Source organism: Ovis canadensis, chromosome 18, assembly GCF_042477335.2.
Source record: "Ovis canadensis isolate MfBH-ARS-UI-01 breed Bighorn chromosome 18, ARS-UI_OviCan_v2, whole genome shotgun sequence".
NCBI classification, from domain to species: Eukaryota; Metazoa; Chordata; class Mammalia; order Artiodactyla; family Bovidae; genus Ovis; species Ovis canadensis.
The window spans coordinates 69,943,110-69,968,083 of NC_091262.1; the positions used below are offsets into that span (position 1 = coordinate 69,943,110).

Genomic DNA, 24,974 nt, shown 5'->3' on the forward strand with positions numbered 1-24,974 from the left:
TAGATGGACGTTTGTTGACAAATTAATGTCTCTTCATCAAGAGGCTCTTTAGTTCCTCTTCTCTTTCTGTCATAAGGGTGGTGTCATCTGCATATCTGAGGTTATTGGTATTTCTCCAAGCAAACTTGATTCCAGCTTGTGCTTTATCCAGCCTGGCATTTTGCATGATGTACTCTGTATATAAGTTAAATAAGCAGGGTGACAATATACAGCTTTGACTTACTCCTTTTCCAACTTGGAAACAGTCCATTGTTCCATGTCCAGTTCTAACTGTTGCTTCTTGACCTGCATACATTTCACAGGAGGCAGGTAAGGTGGTCTAGTATTTCCATCTCTTTAAGAATTTTCCAGTTTGTTGTGATCCACACAGTCAAAGGCTTTAGTGTAGTCAATGAAGCAGAAGTAGATGTTTTTCTGGAATTCTCTTGCTTTTTCCATGATCCAGCGGATGTTGGCAATTTGATCTCTGGTTCCTCTGCCTTTTCTAAATCCAGCTTGAACATCTGGGAGTTCTCAGTTCACATACTCTTGAGGCCTAGCTTGGAGAATTTTGAGCATTACTTTGCTCAAAAAAAAGTGTGTGAAATGAGTGTAATTGTGTGTTAATTTGAACATTGTTTGTTCAAAGGCCTAAGGAGGTAATTAATTTAAGGCCTTAAAAGAGGTAATTAAATTAAGATGAGATAATTAGTGTGGGCTCTAATCCAATATGATGGCCATCACATAACAATAGGAAATTTGAACACACACGCACAGAGAGGAGACCAAGTGAAGACACAGGGAGGAGTCAGCCATCTGCAATCCAAGGACAAAGGCTTTAGAAGAAACCAACCCTGCCAATGCCTTGCTCTTGGCTTTTAGCCTCCAGAACGGTGAGAAAATAAATTTCTGTTGCTTAAGCCACTCAGTCCATTGTATTTGTTATGGCAGCCCTGGCAAACTAGGACAGTAATCAACTAAAGAATATAGAAAATGAAAAGAAATAAAAAAGAATGATAATATAATAGAAGACAAAAATAGAGTCATAAATTTGACCATAATGATCTGTTTTAGAATAAATCTTAACAGAAGACATATTCTTTTCCAGGAAGAAATACATCCCAATCTAATTGGCTGTGGGTGACCATTTGAAAATGAACAAGGATCAAGTGTTTATTATTAAATAAACACTATAATTGGATGTAGTTGGATATAAAACCAACTTAGAATAGCAAGGCCTTTCTCTTTCATTGATGAGCCTGTGGACATTTGCTTTGATAATACGAATAAAATAACTTCCATTGGTATACATTCTGAAAAGAAGATATTCACTTAGCCATCACCGTATTTCACAAAGATATGTTTTTAGTAGAAATTTGTGTACAGAAAACATATTTTCACCTTGCACAACATTAAACACTCAACAAAATTTGATAAATTCTGTTTGAAATTCTCAAGTATTTCTGGAAATTAAAAAATGTAGAGATACTAATAATTGTAGAGATATAGTAACTCTGGTAGTTTTGTCCCTATCCCCAAACTCTGTATTCCATTAAAAATAACAATTTTTAATGAATTCTGCCAAGTTCAATAAGAAATAAGTAAGCAAACAGAAACATCCAGAATACTGGAGACTCTGCAACATAACTGACTCAACAGCAGCGTTTCAATGACAGGGGAAGATAATGGAGCAATACCTATTTTTGATGAAAAGAGATGAATAAATAACCACAGACTATGTGACTCTTGTTTGGATCCCAATTCAAACCAACCGTGAACAATTTTTTTGAGAAAATTGGGGGAATTTGCTTATGGATTGGACTTTATAGAATATCAAAACAAATTTAGCTTAAAAAATTTCAAGGGTGAAAATGGTATTCTTGTTATGTGAAAGATTATACACATATTTTTGAAGATGTGTATGATGGCATATATGTATGAATTTGAGAAAACTCCTGGAGACAGCGGAGGACAGAGGAGCCTGGCATGCTATAGTCCATGGAGTTGCAAAGAGTTGGACATGACTTAGCAACTGAACAACAACATGGAAGCATATAGGAGTGAAGTGACATGAAGTTGCTATTCATTTAACAGAATATAATATATTGTATTATAACAGAATATAAATGAATTCTGAATATCATTGGTCAGAATATAAACCAAAAAAAAAAAATTAGAATGATAAAACAAGTGTCAAAACCCTGACTGTTTAATTTGAGAAATAGGTATATGGAAATTCATCTTTTGTCTATATCTGAAAATTTTCATGATAGACAAATTTTAGTATATACAAAAATATTTATTGACACAAAGGATTCTACCATAAAATTAAGTGGAAGTAATAGCTTACAGTGAATGGTGTCAGATTTGTGATTTCCAAAGAAAAGAATTTAGCTTCAGGACCAGAGAAGAGGATCCAGGCAGTCAGAGCTTCATGTGGCAGAAGTTTTATTACAGTGAAAAAGAGACACAGAAAGCTTCTGAAATAGACATCAGAAGGGGGAAGAGTGTCCCACTCTTGATAGTTTTATCAAGGCCTTATATTCTTTTTCCCTGATGACTTCCCTGGTGGCTCAGAAGGTAAAGCGTCTGCCTACCATTCAGGAGACCCGGGTTCAATCCCTGGGGTGGGAAGATCCTTTGGAGAAGGAAATGACAACCCACTCTAGTACCCTTGCCTGGAAAATCCCATGGATGGAGGAATGTGGTGGGCTACAGTGCATGGGGTCGCAAAGAGTCCGACACAACTGAGCAACTTCACTTTATATACTTTTTCAATTGGTTACTAACAATAGAAAGGTTTTACCAGACCCACTCCCATAACATACATTTTAAGATAATAGGATTAGTCAGAAGGTTCTTAAGGAGAAACATGGCCTTAAGCAGGATATATTGCTGTTATATAATCATTAGTATAGACTTTAAGGAAAAACATACCCTTGAGCAAATGAGTTGCTTTGTTGTGTAATCATTAGCTCTGGGATTAAAGAAAGTTAATCTTAGAAGAAATAGATTGTTGCAATAACAATTCAGAGCTTAAGGAAAAAACATCTTATGTGAGTAAGATGAGGGAATGTAGAAAAAAAAATTTATCCCTTTCTCCTTGAGGGCCTCGGACCATTATCAACCTCTCAGAAGGAGCAAATTTTTAAAAGTGTATATATAATGCTCTCCTAGTTTCAGGGGAAAAAGGAAAAAATGGAAAATTCATTGTTGTTCAGTCACTAAGTTGTGTCTGACTCTGAGATCCCATGAACTGCAGCACACCAGGCTTCTCTGTCTTTCACTACCTCCTGGAGTTTGCTCAAACTCATGTCCATTGAGTCAGCGATGCCATCCAACCATCTCATCCTCTGTCTCCCCCTTCACCTCTTGCCTTCAATCCTTCCCAGCATCAAGGTCTTTTCCAATGAGTCAGTTCTTTGCATCAGGTGGCAAAAGTATTGGAGCTTCAGCACTCATCCTTCCAGTGCATACTCAGTGTTTATTTTCTTGTTGACCATTTTCTATGTGCCAGAGAGTTATTGAAATGGCCTACATGAATTATCACATTTAACTCTCAAAACAATCCTATGAAGTATTATTATTATCACTTCCGTTTTATAGATGAGGAAATTTGGTCAAAGTATGTTTCTCAAGCTCACAAAAACACTGCCTGCATGTGTGCTAAGTCGATTCAGTCGTGTCCAACTCTTTGGGACCCTATGGACTGTAGCCCGCCAGGCTCCTCTGTCCATAGGATTCTCCAGGCAAGAATACTGGAGTGGGTTGCTGAGCCCTCCTCCAGGGGATCTTCCGACCCAGGGATCAAGCCCATCTCTCTTGAGTCTTCTGCATTGGCAGGTAGGTTCTTTACCACTAGTGCCATCTGGGAAGCCCACAAAAGCAGTCGCAGCAGTACCAGTCTTTTCTGGGGCTCAGTTTTTTAATGTCTATCACATACAGCCTTTTTGTAATGCCCAAGATGTTAAAAGTGTTTCATCACCCTTGATAGGTAGGATTATGCATAATTTTTCCTTCTTTTTCTTGGTTTATACCCTAAATTTTCTATAATCAATAGATTTTTAAAAATAATTAAAGGAAAATTTACTTGGTGTAAAGTTTTGCTAGCTGTAGAAACTTCCATTATATAACTATCAGTTTCATCAAAATAGCCTTCAACTTTAACTTCCAACAAATTTGGATTTCCAACAATTACTTGCAGTAGTGGTATTTTAAGTGTTGTAAGAACTATGGAAACAAAACCAAGAGTTAACATAAAATTAAGAAAAATTTAAGCAGTTTCATAATGATAGGTCAATTAGAATTCTAGAACATCTACAGAATCTATTATGAAGGCTGCATAATGGCCACAATATAGCTAGGGAACTTTAATACCTCTTTGAAAAAATTTTATTTTTTTAATTTTTAAAATTTATTTACTTTAATTGGAGGCTAATTACAATATTGTAGTGGTTTTTGCCATACACTGACATGAGTCAGCCATGGGTGTACGTGTGTTCCCCATCCTGAACAACCCCCACACCTCCCTCCCCATCCCATCCCTCAAGGTCATCCCAGTGTATCAGCCCTGAGCACCTTGTCTCATGCATTGAACCTGGACTGGCGATCTGTTTCACATATAATAATATACATGTTTCAATGCTATTCTCCCAGATCATCCCACCCTCGCCTTCTCCCCCAGAGTCCAAAAGACTGTTCTATACATCTGTGTCTCTTTTGCTGTCTCACATATAGGGTTATCGTTACCATCTTTCTAAATTCCATATATATGTGTTCAGTTCAGTTCAGTCGCTCAGTTCAGTCCAATTCTTTGTGACTCCATGAATTTCAGCACGCCAGGCCTCCCTGTCCATCACCAACGCCCGGAGTTCACTCAAACTCATGTCCATCGAGTCAGTGTTGCCATCCAGCCATCTCATCCTCTGTCATCCCCTTGTCCTCCTGCCGCCAATTCCTCCCAGCATCAGGGTCTTTTCCAATGAGTCAACTCTTCGCATGAGGTGGCCAAAGTATTGGAGTTTCAGCCTCAGCATCAGTCCTTCCAATGAACACCCAGGACTGATCTCCTTCAGGATGGACTGGTTGGATCTCCTTGCAGTCCAAGGGACTCTCAAGAGTTTTCTCCAACACCACAGTTCAAAAGCATCAATTCTTCAGCGCTCAGCCTTCTTCACAGTCCAACTTTCACACCCATACATGACCAATGGAAAAACCATAGCCTTGACTAGATGGAACTTTGTTGGCAAAGTAATGTCTCTGCTTTTTAATATGCTATCTAGGTTGGTCATAACTTTCCTTCCAAGGAGTAAGCATCTTTTAATTTCATGGCTGCAATCACCATCTGCTGTGATTTTGGAGCCCCCCAAAATAAAGTCTGACACTTTTCCCACTATTTCTCCATCTATTTCCCATGAAGTGAACCAGATGCCATGATCTTCGTTTTCTGAATGTTGAGCTTTAAACCAACTTTTTCCCTCTCCTCTTTCACTTTCATCAAGAGGCTTTTTAGCTCCTCTTCACTTTCTGCCATAAGGGTGGTGTCATCTGCATTTCTGAGCTTATTGATATTTCTCCCGGCAATCTTGATTCCAGCTTGTGCTTCCTCCAGCCCAGCGTTTCTCATGATGTATTCTGCATAGAAGTTAAATAAGTAGGGTGACAATATACAGCCTTGACGTACTCCTTTTCCTATTTGGAACCAGTCTGTTGTTCCATGTTCAGTTCTAACTGTTGCTTCCTGGCCTGCATACAGGTTATTCAAGAGGCAGGTCAGGTGGTCTGGTATTCCCATCTCTTTCAGAATTTTCCACAGTTTATTGTGATCTACACAGTCAAAGGCTTTGGCATAGTCAATAAAGCAGAAATAGATGTTTTTTCTGGAACTCTCTTGCTTCTTCCATGATCCAGCGGATGTTGGCAATTTGATCTCTGGTTCCTCTGCCTTTTCACATATGGCTGAAGCCTGGCTTGGAGACTTTTTGAGCATTACTTTATTAGCGTGTGAGATGAGTGCAATTGTGTGGTAGTTTGAGCATTCTTTGGCATTGCCATTCTTTGGGATTGGAATGAAAACTGACCTTTTGACCACTGCTGAGTTTTCCAAGTTTGCTGGCATATTGAGTGCAGCACTTTCACAGCATCATCTTTCAGGATTTGAAATAGCTCCACTGGAATTCCATCACCTCCACTAGCTTTGTTCGTAGTGATGCTTCCTAAGGCCCACTTGACTTCACATTCCAGAATGTCTGGCTCTAGGTGAGTGGGAGTGATCACATCTTCATGATTATCTTGGTCGTGAAGATCTTTTTTGTACAGTTCTTCTGTGTGTTCTTGCCACCTCTTCTTAATATCTTTTGCTTCTGTTAGATCCATACCATTTCTGTCCTTTATCGAGTCCATCTTTGCATGAAATATTCCCTTGGTATTTCTAATTTTCTTGAAGAAATCTCTAGTCTTTTCTATTCTATTGTTTTCCTCTATGTTATATATATATAATATATATATATATTATACAATTATTTTTATAATGTCTTTCTTGTTTTTCCATCAACTCAAGATTGAAATTTTGTTTCCTATGCTTGTTGACTTTTTCTTATGTTCGGTCATTTCCTTACATGGTTTTAAAATTATTGTTCTCAATACATGGTCAATGTAGATAGTATTTTTTTAATTGGAAGATAATTGCCTTACAATATTGTGTTGGCCTCTGCCATTCATCAGCATGAATTAGCCATGGGTATACATATATCCCCTCTCTTATGAACCCACCTCCCATCTCCCACCCTATCACACCCATCTAGGTTCACAGAACACTGGGTTGAGCTCCCTGTGTCACACAGAAAATTCCCACTTGCTATCTATTTTACATGTGGTAATGTGTATGTTTCCATGCTATTCTTTCAATTCGTCCCACCCTCTCCTTCTCCCACTGTGTTCACAAGTCTGTTCTCTATGTTTGCGTCTTCATTGCTGCCCTGCAAATAGGTTCATTAGTACCATCATTCTAGATTCCAAACATATGCACAGAGTGAAGTAAGTCAGAAAGATTGACTTTTTTTTTGTGCAAGTCAATATTACCTGGATTATGAAAGTATTCATACAGGTGGTTTTGTGCTTCCTTAAGCTGGGGCCTAGGGGTTGTAATGATTTCTCAGTTTGATATTCTTGTTTCTGGTGTGTAGTCTCTGGGTGTTACACAGTCTAGAAGTTTGGGTTTTTTATAAGAAATTCTTTGAGAGTCCCATGGAGATCATAGTCCCCCATCTCCTTCTTTGGGTTGTTGGGTAGTGTTGTTCTTATTGCCTCTTCACCTCTCCACTATCTGATGGTTCCAGCCTTACTTAATGTTCTCAGTTCCAACTTCATACCATAAGGTAGAAATGTCTAAAGGTCTACATCTTCAAACAAATGGCTGGGCATTAAAACACATTCCACTGTCTAAGTGATCTACATCTGAGCCTCATAACCTTGTAGGAGCTACACATTAGCTAACTCTTTTGACTTTGAATTCCTTCTTCATTTCTTGTTGTTGCTCAGTTGCAAAGTGGTGTCTGACTCTTTGCGACCCCATGGACTACAGCACACCAGGCTTCCCTGTCTTTCACCAACTCTCAGAGTTTGCTCAAACTCATGTCCAATGAGTCGGTGATGCCATCCAACCATATTGTCCTCTGTTGTCCCTTCTGAAAGAATATTCAGGATTGATTTCCTTTAGGATTGACTGATTTGATCTCCTTGCAGTCCAAGGGACTCTCAAGGTCTTCTCCAACATCACAGTTCAAAAACATCAATTCTTTGGCGCTCAGCCTTCTTTATGGTCCAATGCTCACATCTATACATGACTACTGGAAAAACCTTATCTTTGACCAGATGGACCTTTGTTGGAAAAATGATATCTCTGCTTCTTTTTTTTTTTTTATTTTTTTAATTTTTAGTTTTTTATTTTTTAAATTTTAAAATCTTTAATTCTTACATGCATTCCCAAACATGAACCCCCCTCCCACCTCCCTCCCCATAACATCTTTCTGGGTCATCCCCATGCACCAGCCCCAAGCATGCTGCATCCTGCGTCAGGGCAATGACGACCCTGTATGCAAGACAGGGAAAGAGACACAGATGTGTATAACGGACTTTTGGACTCAGAGGGAGAGGGAGAGGGTGGGATGATTTGGGAGAATGACATTCTAACATGTATACTATCATGTGAATTGAATTGCCAGTCTATGTCTCTGCTTCTTAATAAGCTATCTAGGTTTGTCATAGCTTTTCATCCAAGGAGCAAGCATCTTTTAATTTCATGGCTGCAGTTGCCATCTGAAGTGATTTTGGAGCCCAATAAAATAAAGTCTGTCACTGTTTCCATTGTTTTCCCATCTATTTGCCATGAAATGATGGGACTGGATGCCACAATCTTCATTTTTTTGAAAGTTGAGTTTTAAGCCAGCTTTTTTACTGTCCTCTTTCACTTTCATCAAGAAGCTCTTTAGTTCCTCTTTGCTTTCTGCCATAATGGTGGTGTCATCTGCATGTCTGAGGTTATTGATATTTCTCCTGGAAATCTTGATTTCAGCTTGTGCTTCATCCAGCCTGGCATTTTGCATGATGTACTCTGCTTATAAGTTAAATAAGCAGGATGGCAATATATAGCCTTGACATACTTCTTTTCTAACTTGGAACCAGTCCATTGTTCCATGTTCAGTTCTAACTGTTGCTTTTTTACCTGCATACAGGTTTCTCAGGATGCAAGGAAGGTGGTCTGGTATTCCCATCTCTTTAAGAATTTTCTACAATTTGTTGTGATCCACACATCAAAGGCTTTAGTGTAGTGAATGAAGCAGATGTTTTTCTGGAATTCTCTTGCTTTTCCTATGATCCAGTGGATATCTGATTCCTCTACGTTTTCCAAATCCAGCTTGAATATCTGAAAGTTCTTGGTTCACATACTGTTGAAGCCTATCCTGGAGAATTTTGAGCAATACTTTGCTAACGTCTTCATTTCTAATGACAAGATTTTCCTTTCTCTCTCCTCTCTTTCATCTTTCTTTCCTCACTTTCTAGCTAAGTTATTTACTAAAGTTTTTTGTTTTACTTTTTTCCAGCATGCTATTTTACCATCATCTTTAGTAAGTTTTATATTTTTAAATAAATAAATACTTGGAAAATGGAGCAAAGTATAGAATTCTATTTAAAAGGTTTTTTTTCCTTAAAATAAATACTTGAAATGGTTATAACCATAACAAGGTAATTAAAAGGTTTTCTTTTCAGAGGGCAGCTAAAGTTTAAAATCTTCTGTAAATTTGGGCTGATACTATAAACCTCATTTTTATCACTTACAAAATAAGGATTATAATTAGCCCATTAGGATAGTCATAAACCATAAATTTTAAATGTATAAAAACATTTAATACAGAGTTTTGCATAAGTGCTCAATAATTAGAAGCTTATACTATTAGTGATAGAATGCCACCTACTAATGAAACCAAAGATAAAGGAAATATCTGAGTGTATTTTACATGCAAGAAAAGCAATAATATCTCCTCTTGTTATTTCCCAATAAAAATAAACTTACCATTTGTATTAGGTATGACCTTCATTTTTAAAGTGTGAGATTTCCCCAGATCAATGTATTTCAGGACACTGAGGGATAGTGAATCATCATGTTGTTGAAACCAGTAATTACATGGTTTTGCATATATGTTCCATGTTTGTCCATTCCTTTTTCCAAAGTTGTATAAGAACCAGGAGTCTTTTTGAAAGGTCATGTTACGGGGTACTATTTCAGGCATAGTAGCAACAGCTAAAGCATTCTCATTGTCTAATATTGTTGTGATCAGGAAGCTGCTATAACCGGGAATCACCACAGTCTTTTCTATATCAGAATCTTGAAATGAGGAGATAACACCTGGAGCTAAAACAAGAATGATTTGGTATAAAATAGAACAGCCAATATTCTCCAAGCAATACTGGTGGACCCAACTGAGGAATACATTATTTGAGTTTTTAAACTATGGTCTTAACTAGAGAACATATTTGTCATATTTCTGGTCATATTTCAAATTATTTTGTTGAAAGTGTTATCACAAATATGCCAGACACAACATCTACTATGAAACCAGTTCTATAAAATTCTCAGCAAAAGACAATCCACACAGGGTTAAGTAATTATAAGAAAGTTGATTTCTTTTCTATAGAACTAGTAAGAGCCTTAATAACCTAGAGATTGGAGAAAATCCATCAGAGTGGATATGAGAGAAGTCAAAAGATGGCTGTTTGAAGGAGAGGAAAGTCATTATTTTAAAATGTTTTTGAAACACATCAACAATGATACTCAGCTTGTTCTGAAAAAAATAAATAGAAGTAGTCTGAAGAGAACCTCATAATTCCTTTATGCACACATGTTCTAATTTTTCCCATTTCAATAAACCAACAAAAAACCCTTTTTTACATTCCCTTCAACTACCATTTCATTTCTCTTTTCCCCTTCACTGTGAGATTCCCCCAAAGGATTGCCTTATTCACTGTCTTCAATTCCCTGCCTCTTGTAATTTTTTGACCCTAATCCAATGACATGTCATTTTTGTCTACATGATTCCACCCAACAACAGCTTTTGTCAACTTTACCAGTGACTTTGAAACAGATGCATCAGGCAGTTTTCTCTCCCGACCTCTTTTCTAAACCCACCTCTTGGCAGCATCCAGCAGAGCATCCCCTCCTTCCTTCTTGAAGTAACTTTTTCACTTGGTTTCTGAGACATACTCTCTTCTCCTAGTAGACCATCCAGTCTTCCCCATCTCTCTGACCACTAAATGTTGGAAAACTGGAGACTGGGTCTCAAACCTTTTCCTTTCTTTCTCTACTCCTGCTTTCCCAGTGATTTCATCTAATCTAGCAGCATTAACTATCATATATGCTGACCACTGGGCTTCCCAGGTGGCTCGGTAGTAAAGAATTCACCTGCCAATGCAGGAGATGCTGGTTGATCTTTGGATTGGGAAGATCCCTTCAGGAGGGAATGGCAAACTGCTCTAGTATTCTTGCCTGGGAAATCCCATAGGCAGAGGAGCTTGGCAGGCTACAGTCCATGGGATTGCAAAGAGCTGGACACGACTGAATGACTGAGTACACATGCATGATGCTGGTCACTCACTTCCCCTCCACCTTTTGACTTTTTGAGATACAATTGATACATAATATTAGTTTCAGGTGTACAACATGATTCGGTATTTTGGTATTTTTTTGGTATAAAACACCAAAAAAAATTAACAAAGTGGTGATCAATGCATACCTATCCATAACTACTTAAATGTAAATGAACTAAATTCTTCAACCAAAAGATGTAAAGTGGTTGAGTTGATTTAGAAACAAAAACAAGATATGCTATATGGTGCCTACAAGGGACTCACTTTAGATGTAAGGAGACACGCAGACTGAAAGTGAAGGGATGAAAAAAGATATTCTATGCAAGTGGAAATCAGAAGAAGTCTGGGATACCAATACTTATATCAGAGAAAGTAGACCTTAAGACAAAGGCTAAAGAAGGTTATTATATAATAAGAGTCAAACAAAAAGATATCACATTTGCAAATATTTATGCACTTAACAAATGAGCACCTAAATAATAAAGCAAATATTCATAGACTTTGAGGAGAAATAGATAGCAACACAAAAATAGTAAAGGATTTTAATACCCTACTTTCATCAATGGATAGGTCGTAACAGAAAATCAACAAGGGGCATGATTGAACTTATGTTTTAGTAAGATCACTTAAGCTGCTCTGTTGAGAATAGACTGGGCATGTGACAGAGAAAGGGCAAGAAGGAAAGCAGAGAAATTAGTTTCCTTAAAAACTATTGAGTTGGCCAAAAAGTTTGTTCAGGTTCTCCTGTAAGATGTTATAGGAAAACCAAACGGACTTTTTGGCCAACTCAATAAATATGCAATTACTATTCAGCCCAGCAGTTGCACTCCTGGGCATTTATTCCAGAGAAGTGAAAACATATATATACACAAAAACCTGTACACAAATACTTAAGGTAGAGTCAAAATTCTGTCTATTGTATGATTCCGTTTATGTAACATTCTGGAAAGGAGAGAATTGGGGGAACAGAAAACAGATCATTGGTTGCCAGGGGCCAGGGCTGGGAGAGCAAAGAATTAGGAGAGAGTTTTCTGGGACTGATCACAATGGTGGCTCCATCATTGAATGAATGGATTTATCAAAATCCATAGACATACACTGACAAGAGTGAATTTTACTGTATGTAAGTTATACCTTAATAAACCTGACCAAAAAAAAAAAGAAAGAGAGAGACTATTACAATAATCAAGTGAGAGAATGTATTAAATGTAAAATGCCTGTTATTCATCTCAGTGGAGAAATCAGGTTTTATTATATTAAAAATAAAGAATTCCTCTAGGAATTTAAGTATATGTAGACTTCTGTAGATTATCAATTGGTTTAAATTTTGAAATCTATTGTTCTATAACAGAGCATGAACACTCATCCCAAAAGATAATTCTTCATTTTTCCCAGACATTGGAAATATTATTACACTTACTTTGTAACTGAAGACTAAGTTTATAGGAGTGATTTCCAGCTTCACTAATGAAAAGGGAACTAGACAAACAAGAGCTCTCATTTACTTCCTCTATTCCAAAAGGGTCTATCAGTTCTGCAATAACTGAGGACAAAAATCCTTCAGGAGTGTCATGGTGAAATACCTTTCTTATGTAAGCTGTTCCAGTTTTCCTAAAAACAAACCAGCAAATGTCAAGCAATTTGGATAAAACAGTGGTTTAAATTAGCAAGTTCATAAACATATAATTTATAAATAAAAAATACCACAAACAGTTAACAAATGAATATTTGAGTAACATTTATTCAATTTCATTAGTAATTGATGAAATGTCAGTTACAGCAATGGGATGTGATTTTTCACCTATCAAATTAATGATGTTTTTAAAAGACAGGATGTAATAGTGGTAAGAACTGAGAGAGATTGGCACTAGTGAAATGGTAAAATGATACACTCCTCCTAGAAAGCAGTTTGAAACTATGCATTGAGTTCTAATTTTTTTTTTGCCCTCTGATTCCATAAATCTACTGATAGGTCTCTATCCTAAGGACATAACTTGAAACACAGAGGGGAAGAAAAGCTTTCCACACAAAGATGTTCATCACAGCATTATGATAAAAGTTAGAAATAGAAATGCCAACAATAGGAAAATTAACTAAATGATAATACCTGATCTACCTAGAAAAAAATCATCCATTAAAATGATTCTTACAAAGAGTTTTTCATTACCTAAGGAAAGTGGTCACATTATAATGTCTAAAATAAAGAAGTATAGTGAAAAATGTTGAAATGAATGTTGAAAAGGACTGATCAGTAATTCATCAGAGTGTTAACAGTCATGATTTTAACTGTCTTCTTTATATTTGCCTTTTAGGAAATTTCTGCAATGAGCATGTGCTTTATAAGCAGGAAAAACAACCTTCAAATGTTAAGCTAAGATGTGTGTGTGTGTGCTAAGCCGCTCAGTTAATAGAAGAAAATAGTTATGAAAAACATATCTGACAAAGGACTGTTATCCAAAATAAACTATTGGGGAAGAATAGAATCTCTTTTTCCTCTACCCTTCTAGGTTCTGTGCCTGGGACCCTAGAAATTAAACTGACAAAAGCCATATTAACAATAAAATATTAACAATTTAGAACTGTAGCTTACCAGGCTTCCCTGACCATGGGATTTCCCAGGCAAGAATACTGGAGTGGGTTGCCATTTCCTTCTCCAGGGGATCTTCCTGACCCAGGAATCAAACTCATGTCTCCTGTGTCTCCTGCACTGCAGGTGGATTCTTTACCCATTGAGCCATCAAAGAAGGCTCAACACCGAAGAACTGACGGTTTCTAATTGTGGTGCTGAAGAAGACTCTTGAGAGTCCCTTGGACAGCAAGGAGATCAAACCAGTCAATCCTAAAGGAAATCAACCCTGAATGTTCATTGGAAGGACCCTTGCTGAAGCTGAAGCTCTAATACTTTGGCCACCTGATGAGAAGAACTGACTCATTGGGAAAGACCCTGATGTTGGGAAAGATTGAAGACAAAAGGAGAAGGGGGGCAACAGAGGATGAGATGGTTGAATGGCATCGTCAACTCAATGGGTATGAATCTGAACAAACTCCAGGAGATTGTGAAGGACAGGGGAGCCTGGCTTGCTGCAGTCCACGGGGTCACAAACAGTAGGACACAATTTAGCAACTGAACAACAACAGCAAAATAGAGACAGTATAGATGTCAGGGATGTACAGGATGAGCAGAGAGGACTTTCAGGGCAATGAAACTATTTTGTATGATAATATAAGATGTATATGTGCCATTATAGAACTGTCAAAATCCATAGAAAGTACAACACCAAGAGTGAATCCTAATGTAAACTATGGACTTCGGGTGATTGATGATGTGTCAGTATAGGTTCATGGGTTGGAACAAAAAACCACTATAGTGTCAGACACAAAGTGAGGGAGATATGTGTGGAGATGAGGCACATGGGAACTCTCTGGACTTTCTGATCCATGTTGCTAATTAACACTGCTATCCTGACACTGCTCTTAAAAAATAAAGCTTATTACCATAATTTTAAAAAAAAACTATTAACTTCTTTGCATCTTGAGTCACTGACCAATAGCCAGGCAGACACCTTAATTATTGACCCTGCCATCCCACTTCTTCTACCACTAGAGAAGTAAATGAGTCTCTTGTATTGAAGTGTCCAGGATGGCTCTTGGGGGGCAATCAAGCTCCACTCTTACAGGAGAGGTAAGAATTCAGCTTGTATAGGAGAAAAGAGACTTTGGGCAATGAAGGATGAGCTTAAAATTAGGAGTAGGGAAGTTCCTGAGGTGGAGAGGAAGATCTGTTGAGTGGGGAAAACACTACAAAAAGGCAATCGCCATCAAACGTAACTACCTATACCTGATAAACTCCAGTTCCAGTACCCATGCTGTTTCTCCAGCCCACTGCCCTCATCCCAAGCCAATGAAGCTGCTTTAATCAAGGTTACTACAGCCTGGAAGGTTGCCACAGCCTGGAAGGTTGCCATATCCAAAGGTCTTCTTGGTTCTTAGGTTACTCAGTCTCTCGGTCACATGGGTCACAGTCGTTTACTCCATACTTTCCAAAACATCCGCCTCCCTTGGCTTACATGTCCCCACTTTACCCCGTTTTTTTTTTTTTTTTCTATTTTATTGACTATTCCTTCTTCGTTTTCTTGGCTGGGGCCTCCTCTTCTGCCTAATCTCTCTTCCAGGAGTGCCCCAGGCCTTTTCTTCTCTACATACATCCATTTATATTGGAACAACTACCAAATGCAGAGCTCCTGCTATTTTTGTGGTATGCATTCATATATCCAGGCAACTGTCAACTTCACATCTTTACCTAGGTACCTAATAGGTATTTCACACTTAATATTTTCAATGTGCAAATCTCACTCACCCTGCCTAACTCTGCACTCCAAATCTCAGAAAATAACAGCATCCTCTACCTAGCTACAAACTAAAACCCTAGCAAATTCTTGATGGCTCTCTTGCTCATTCCCACAACAGGCAATCCACCATCAGATCCTGTCTTTTCACAAGTACACTGCTTTGACCATCTTCTTTTCTCACCTGTATTATTTCAGTAGCTTTCCAAGGAGCCTAGAGACTTTGACTCTCACCCTGTCCTATACTTTTCACAGCAAATGGTCTTTTAAAAAATATAAATTACTTCACTATCCTATATAAAACTTTCCAATGGCTTCCCCTGGCACAAAGAATAAAATATAAACCCCTATGCAGCCTACAGTTCCCTAGATGATCTGGTACTTCCCTACCTTCTCACTGACCTTCCAACACACCATCTCACTCTGCACTACCCACACAAGCAATCCAAGTATAATTGGACTACGCTCTCCAATTAAAAAAAAAAAACAGTTCTAAAAAAAAGAAAGAAATAGTTCTGGAGATGGACAGTGGTAATGGTTGCACAACCATGTGAATATACTTAATGCCACAGAACTGCACTCTTAAAAATGGCTAAAATGGTAAATTTTATGTTATGGATATTTTGCTATACCTGCTAGGCTGTAATGCAAAAAAGCATTATAAATATAAACATAGTCATTAAATACCAATAAAATGTTCAACTCATCAAGAAGATATAACAATTCTTTTTTGTAACACTGCAAGTAGCTGTCTTATTTTAAACTACTTTATTGAGTTATGATTGACACATAAAAGGCCTTACATATTTAATATAAACAACTTGATGAGTTTAAGGGTAAGTATATACCCATGAAATCAACATCATAAGCAAGTCTAAGAAGATGTAACGATTTTAAACTTATACATATCTAACAACAGCCTCACACATATATAAGCCAAAATTGACAGAACTACAGTGAAGAACTGACAAATTCAATATCACATCAGAAAATTTTAACATAATTCAATAATGATAGATCACAAAAGAAAAAAAATCAGTTAAGGGTAAAGAAAATTGGAAAATCACAATTAACACGATTAATCTAACAAGTGAATACTAACACTGCACACAACAATCTATGAAATATATAAACATAGATAATACACAATGACCAAGACAGGTTTATTCCATGACTTTCAGTCTGATTCAACATTAAGTCCATAATATAATTCACAGCATTAAGTAAAAGTTCAAAGGAAAAAATTATATAGATAAGTTCAATAGATATAGGAGAAACATTTAAGTTAAAAACCAAAAGAAAACACCTCTTAAACTGAAAAAAAAAAAAGGTAACTGTAAATGAAAAAAGTTTTTAAAATGTATAGAAAGGATAGTACATGATGGTGAAATGTTTAAAATATTTTTCTTTAAGTCAGGAACAAGGAAGCCCACTGCTAATGGTCTGAATGTTTGTATCCCTCCAAAATTCCTGTGTTGAAAACATAATGCCCAAAGTGATGATATTTGGAGATGAAGCTTTTGGGAAGTGATTCAGGTCATGCAGGTGAAGCATCTGTGAATCAGTTTAGTACCCTGCCCCTTTCAATCATGACAGTACACGGTGAGAAGTTGGCAATCTACCCAGGAGAGAGCCTGCACCAGAAACTTACCATGCTGGTACCTTAATCTTAGACTTCTGGTCTTCATAACTGTGATAAATACACTTGTTTATAAGCCATCTGTCTGGAGAATCCCCATGGGCAGAGGAGCCTGGTGGGCTACAGCCTATGGGGTCGCAAAGAGTTGGACACGACTAAAGTGGCTTAACACATAGCCATCCAGTTTTTTTTATGTTTGATTAGAGCAGCCTGAACAGAATGACACCCATTAACTTCATTGATATTTAATAAGCTCCTAGATACTGTAACAGAAAGACATATATAATATGCTAAAAGGTGTTAAAATAAACAAATTATCTGCAGGTGATGTGATTATCTGCTTAGAAAAAATATTTACCCCTACTCAGAAAATCCAAAAGAATATATAGAAAAAGTACTAGAATAAGCAAATGAGTTTAGCAAATTTGAAACACTTGAGATTGCTACACAAAAGTCAATTATACATTGACATGAATCAGCCACATGTCAATGTATGGCAAAACCAATACAGTACTGTAAAGCAAAATAAAGTAAAAATAAAAATTAAAACAACAACAACAACAACAAAAGTCAATTATAAGGCATTCTGCTTTGGCTTTTGATGTAGAAAGAAGCAGCCCAACAAGCAATGAAACAAAATGGAAAAATCACAAAGTTGTCACTTTGCTTAAGCCATCCAAGAACTAACCAGAAATCCAAGCCATTCCAAGGAGAGTCTCAACACGGCAACAGTCTCACCTGTGGAAGAGCATAGAAGGGAGAAACATGGTGCTGGCCACAAAAGAAATAAATAGGAAATGTCTAAAAATAGAAAAAACAGAAACAAAAAACTTCCAAAGGCCAAGATGTGCTGGTACGTGAGTTTGGAAATGCTGGGGCACCTTTCAAAAGGGAGCTGCACTCACTTGCAAGCTCCTTCCCATGGGCCTCAGGAGTGGACCAGAGAGAGTCCCTGCTGGTGGTGCAGTCAGCAAGGGAGTATGGGGCAAGGTCATTATAGGGAGGCTGGAGAGGGTGGGAGGAAACAGGGAGGAAGTCTCATTCACTTCCCTGAACCTTCTTTCATAAGAAGCAAAAGCCTTGGGCTGGGCATTAAACAGTTAAACATAGGCCTCAAAAGAGGTGATCCTGGTTGGGGAGGAGGGCCTGGAGGGTGCTGGCACTGAAGCCCCGACTCCCTCCCCTTCACTCCCACCTCCCCTCTCTCCTCCCACCCTCGTCTCCCCTACACAGCAGAAGCTTTAAACTACTGAGAGAGAGGAAGCAAAGCCACCCATCAATGGGGCACAGGCAAAGACACATTACAAGGAAGGGAAGACTAAAATAATAACCCTCTATCCTTATGGAGAGTCAGGAAGTTGTCCTGGGCCTAAAATTCTAGGAGTGCAAATGGAGTATCCTACTGCAAGAAGAGTCAGGAATCTCCACCCAGGATCTAACTGCAGCTATAAAGCAGAATTTGGTTGCAAGAAGTAATTTTTATTAACAGGTTGTTATGCTTTTTTTTTTTTCCCCTTAATGGAGCTTGACTAGCTGAATCTAACATTTAAGTGCAAGAACAAAGGCCAAGAAGATCCAGGACAGGGTGCTATTCACACAAGTTACCTGGTTAGAGAAAATTTGTCAGCATGACCTAGGGAAGGTCAAATAAAGTAATGAAACAGGAGAGAGACCGAGAGACTGATGCACGCGGGGAACTAGGATATGTTACAGTGGTGACACTGTAGGTCAGAAGGGCCGTGTTTGTACAATTGGTAGTCTAAACATAAAAAACTAAAGAAATCTGATTTCTATTATACTTCATACTATACTCAACATCTATTCTAGATTAAAAACATAAAAGGACACAGCAAAAGTTAAAAAACTACAAGACATAATAGGAGAACAGCCAAATAGATTGTGATATATTCATAGGAGTGAATATAGACACATACATCAATACCAAATAATTTTTTGTATGAAAAAGGCAAATCATAGGAAAGGGTATACATTGCTAAGTAATACATTTGGCAAAATGAAACAATATAGTTTGATACACATGTATGTTAAACCTTTAAAAAATTTCTTAAAATGTTCACACAAAATTTAAGATAATGGTTATTTCTGGGGAGGCATAATTTTGGGGAGGAGAGGCAGGAAAGAAAAGGAAAGTTGCCCAGAAGCAATAGTGGAAGAGTTCAGGGCCCTCAACAGAGGGGAAGACTTTCAGACACCTAGAAGTGAGGGGGGCTGTGGTATTCAGGTAGAAGTGTCACCCCCATCAGCAGACCTCTTGCCCCTTTATCTCACCTCACTCTCAGTCAAACTCCAGAAGGGGCTGGAAACCATCAGCTAAGAGGGAGGGAGGATATGAGTCTAAAAATAATAAGAATGAGAAACTCTTCACCCTCTAAACTCTAGGCTCCTCAGACTGGGTCAGGCTCAAATGGGAGTTGGAAAACAGACTTAAATCCAACAAGGGTTTGAAGTTTCTTAAAACACTGGACAGGAATGGAGTCATGTGGTAATTGACTGACTTAGATATTTTTAAGCTAAGGAAACAATTATTTACTCTCTAATGGAAAAGCTATAGGCCTTGCAGATACTTCATCTAGAGGCAGAAAGCAAATAGGTCCACAGAGGTGGTTTGAAAAGACAGGATGAAAAGTACAGTTGATACCTAGCTGATTGAGTAAACAAACTACACATAATCAATCTGGTCATTCATTTAATTAGAATCCTTCAAGCTTTCTGCTCCCTTAGAATAACATCCACATTCCTTACTGAGACTAAAAGGGGCCCATCTCGTCTCGAATAACTTTTCTCCTCGGTTCACAACACTTAGGTCACTCTGGTTTTTCTTGAGTTTCTCAAGCACACATCATACTTCTCTGGGCCTGGGGGCCTTTTCCACACTGTGGTCTTGGCTAGAGCCTTTCCCCCACCCCCTTCCTTTACCCTCATTCCTCTGATCTCACCTTAAGCATCACCGCCTCTGCGAAACCTCCCCAAATCCTCCCAACAAGGACTCACCCCTGAGAACTCACTCTCTCAATGCTCCATGCTCCTCTGTTGCAGGTTCACGTTACCTGTAATTTCACAACTGTCTACGCCCTGTGCTGGAACACAAGTTCCAGGAGTACATGGGCTTGAATGTCTTCCTCACTCTATCACAGCACCTCCCTAAGTGCCTTGCAGGTAGTAAGTATTAGAAAACTATTTGTGGAAGAGGAAAATACAGGGCTCATCCTGCTTCACCCCTGACCATCTAGGCATCTTCCTTTGGCCTATGGCTGGCCTCATGACTCCGGCTCCCAAATCCTTGTCCTTTCTGGTTGAAGTCCCACCTGCGTCCAGTTCCCAGATCTGGCTCTTTGCTACCATGTCCTTCCTCAGAAATGCCCATTCTCTAGTTTTTGTGCAAGTAGAGCAAAGTTACTGACTGAACATAGAACATGCTATGCTGCTTTTTAAACATTCTGATCTTTTAGAGAATTATCATATGCTCTCAAAATAATTAGCATAAAAATTGATATTAATATTGAGATGATACTAATCATATGTTAATTTTAGAGAGTGATTCTCTATGTTTTCTACAAAGACATACCTATATAAACGGGCATTAATGGATCTGTAATATCATACATACAAAAGCCATCAAAAACAAATAGTTCTCAATGATCACGGATACTTTTCTTTGAGACAGAAGTTCTATAATCATTGTGGAATAAAACCTAATGCCAACATCTGCTATATTATGTTTGCTTCCTGTCTGCATATCTACCTCTGAGGGAGGTATTGGGTGGAGCATGGAGCTGTTGGCTGCTCCTGCTGCTCCTGCTAAGTTGCTTCAGTCGTGTCCAACACTGTGTGACCTCATAGACGGCAGCCCATCAGGCTCCCCCGTCCCTGGGATTCTCCAGGCAAGAACACTGGAGTGGGTTGCCATTTCCTTCTCCAATGCATGAAAGCGAAAAGTGAAAGTGAAGTCACTCAGTCGTGTCCGACTCTTAGCGACCCCACGGACTGCAGCCCACCAGGCTCCTCTGTCCATGGGATTTTCCAGGCAAGAATATTGGAGTGGGTTGCCATTTCCTTCTCCAGGAGCTATTGGCTATGGGACATTATCTAGTTGATAGCTCAATGGATATATAATAGAGACATTTCAACCTGGTGGAACAGGGCTCACCAGTTTGGGAACAGGTGAGTTTCTGGTAATCTGAGACTATTCCTTTTCTGGTTGTTAGATGTGTGTGTGTGCGGGAGGGGGTAGTTGTAGAATTCATATTGTTTTTCAAAGATTTTAAGCCTTAAAGGCAGCGTTCAGGGTCATTGGCTCTTGCTAATATCTTGGAAGAAAGCATTCCTGAGAACTCTGCGTACCCTGTCAGGCAGTATTTCATGCAGGATGGTCTCCTCTGTGTTAGATTTGCTTGTCGTAGGGCATATGACAACTGCCGTGGGAGTGAGCTCTGAGGATAAGCAGTACCCAGTGTAGCCCAGACATTTTTGATACTTGGGACAACAAGCACCCATTTCTTTAGCTTGGCTTAATGGTGCTGATATACTTGGCCCCATGTTCCTAAAACTGGGGCACTGTGCAAAGCACCTAGAAGTCTACAAATGTATTTGACCTTGCAAGGTGTTAAAAAAGACTTACTCTCCTTGACTAAGAAAATTAGTCCAAAAAGTAGGCTCAAAATTTAGAATTTAGATACCAGTGTGCAAGCTAAGTAAAATGTGAAGCTAATCAGTACCTACCTGGAATGTATCAATTTTCCAAAATGAATGTCATAGAATTGCTTGGTATATATTCTATCCTTCGGTTCATCCTTGGGCACATATGCATAAAATATCATTTCATTTAAGGTGAGATACTGTGGAGCAAGGGCAGTGTCAAAGCCCATGTCAAAAGCCTGGAACATGAAAAAAGAAAATATTGAATTATTTGGACTGCAAGGAGAACAAACTGTCAATCCTAAAGGAAATTAACTCTGAATATTCATTGGAAAGACTGATGCTGAAGCTGAAGCTCCAATATTTTGGCCACCAGATGCGAAGAGCTGATTCTTTGGAAAAGACTCTGATGCTGGGAAAGATTGAGGGCAGGAGGAGAAGGGGGCTACAGAAGATGACATGGGTGGATGGCATCACCAACTCAGTGGACATGAGCTGGAGCAAACTCCAGGAGATAGTGAAGGGACGGGGAAGACTGGCATGCTACAGTCCATGGGGCTGCAAAGAGTTGGACACGATTTAGCGACTGAACAACAGCATAATTCCATTACGACAAACTGCAAATAATGGATTTGCTTCCATTTCACATCAAAACAATATTGCTTTTCTCATCTGCTGAATATCCACGCAGATGCGAGGGAAAACACACTGTTCTATTGAGGAGGAGAGGAAATTCTGAAGCGTGAAGTTCAGTTTAACATTCCTGTATAGAAGGCTGCAATGGCAGACAGGAGTGTCTTGTCTCATATGTGGGGGAGGAGTTTAGAAGTGTAGGTTCTAGAAGTTGGTTCCTGTTTGGAGTATTCTGTAAGCAAGGGGCTGAGAAGCACCTCCTGACATTTAACAGCTACTCCCACCATGTCATGCTGGTAACTGTACTGCTGCTGCTAAGTCCTCGAGGCTGGTGGTTCACAAGGCTTTTCCTCTCTCTCAACACAGACAACTTTGGACCAGATTTCTGATCTGCAAGTCATCTTTCCAACATCCACTTCTCTGATGCTGACCTTGTCCAGCTTTGAGAAATTGTAGGAGTGAGAAGACAGGTGGGGACCAGTCCCAAGGGGATGCTGGAGTTGCCCTGGTTGCTGTGACATGAGGACGGAGGGGTAGATGCTGCCTGCAGTCAGATGGAGCAGTCCCCATCAAGCACTGCCGTTGAGACCCATGTTCTGTCATGCCTTTTCCTCTGGTCTCTGAAATTTGGGAACTCACTGAGAAAGGGAGAGAATGGGAAACAGATGCCAGGAGAATACACATGGGCCTGAACATGTATTGAACAGATGGCTTAAGGACTCTTGAAAGCTGACAAGGCTTTAAGAGTTCTGTGTGACATTCGAGACTGGGAGTGGCAAGAACATCCCAGGAAAGAATGTGCAAGTCCCAGCAAAGACAGCATAGTGACTAAAAACACAGGTCCTGAACCTCTTGCCCCAAACTGATTTGATACCTGATTCCAGGAACTAACCAGTGGTGTGTGTACTTTGGGGTGAATTATTTACCCTCCCTGTGCCTCACTTTCTTTGTGGGTAAAATGAGGATAAGTAATTGTTACAAAGATTAAGTGTTCACGACAGTACTTGGCACTTGCTGCTGCTGCTGCTGCTAAGTTGCTTCAGTTGTGTCTGACTCTGTGCGACCCCATAGACAGCAGCCCACCAGCCTCCCCCGCCCCTGGGATTCTTCAGGCAAGAGCACTGGAGTGGGTTGCCATTTCCTTCTCCTTTGGCACCTACTCAGAGCCAAACAAGGTTTACGGATCATGTGTATTCAGAGAAGACACAGATATAGTTTGTTTTGGGAGAGGGAGGTGATAATATTGAGTGCAAATTCCTTGAATGCACTCACCTTGAGTATAAAAACCCATTTTGGCTTTTGATTTTAATAATTTAAACTTTCACATAAGAGAACATTTTCTACAAATTGTGAAGTTAGTGAAAATTGAGGTAACTGCTTTTTTGGTTAGGGCTACCCTGCTGATCACAGGATTTGATTTGTTTCTATGTAGCGCCACACAACAGACTGGTGAATAAATTAAACAGGGAGTCACATGATGGCATCTTACTGTCACTAGGAAGTTCCACTTTTTTCTCTGCCAGTATCTCAGAAGACAGGGAAGTTAAAGCACCGTGTTCTGAACTGCAGTCTTGGCCTGGTGATTTTGAGTGATTTATTAAAACTAGAGTCACCCTTTATTCTATATAAAGTACAGATTTTATTAGATCCCAGTTTAAAAATCTGTTTATTTGCTGATACATTGATGAGAGTTCATTATCATGATTATGTGTTCTGTGATGAGTTTGTAGGTTCAAATATCTTTATAAGTTGGAGAAAGAAATGGCAACCCACTCCACTGTTCTTGCCTGGAGAATCCCATGGACAGAGAAGCCTGGTGGGCTACAGTCCATGGGGTCGCGAAGAGTCGGACACGACTGAGTGACTTCACTTACTTACTTATCTTTATAAGTAGCCCATTATACATTAAAATTATTAGAAAAATCTGCATGAAGTATCATCTGTGATGCAGATGATTATTCCTTTCTCTGTTAGCATTAGAAAAGGAAGAAACAAGTGGGGAGAGTTAGTAAGAAAGAAAAAAGTCAACAGTGGGAGAAAACAGAACTCATGTTTCTTTAAGGTCAACCTTGAGAGAGTCAAACTCACCATAAACCTGGGTTGGATCTAGTTTAGAACATCTGGTGGTTTGCTGTGAAAACATTTATATGAAAATATTCCAGGTGTGTGTGTAAATCTATAAAGCTCTGTATGGGACTTGAAAGATTTTGGAGATGTTCCCTGATATATGAAAGTTTTTCCTTTAGTTAAAAATAGCAAAGAGTATTAAGAGTGTTTGTCCCAAGGAAAACGCTTTCCCTATTTCTCTGTATATAGAATATGACATCTATTAAAACAAGGCAAACAGTTTCAACACATTAGATCACTGACCTGTCCAAAAATACCTTTAGAATTTCCAAAGGCAGCAAGTGATCCACCAGCTTCAAAGTGGTCTGGAGTCAGTTTATGTATGAATCCCATGTGGTCATAGTATAAAGTGAAAATTTTATCAGAAATAGATCCAATTTTACTATATTTTCCTAACCCTGTTAGGAAAGAAATGGATATCACTTGATATTGATATGATACACTTCAGTTCA

The 24,974-nt window shown here is 38.8% G+C and overlaps 1 protein-coding gene across 1 annotated transcript in view; it reads right to left on the minus strand.

Annotated features, from left to right (window-relative positions):
• CATSPERB (cation channel sperm associated auxiliary subunit beta) overlaps positions 1-24,974 on the minus strand; it is a 139,195-nt gene that overhangs the window by 19,374 nt on the left and 94,847 nt on the right. The window contains exons 15-19 of the mRNA XM_069559306.1: positions 24,766-24,920; positions 21,847-22,001; positions 12,542-12,732; positions 9,551-9,883; positions 4,070-4,209 (exon numbers count right to left, since the gene is read on the minus strand). Coding sequence (XP_069415407.1) covers positions 4,070-4,209; positions 9,551-9,883; positions 12,542-12,732; positions 21,847-22,001; positions 24,766-24,920 — 974 coding nt within the window. The remainder of the gene's footprint in view (positions 1-4,069; positions 4,210-9,550; positions 9,884-12,541; positions 12,733-21,846; positions 22,002-24,765; positions 24,921-24,974) is intronic.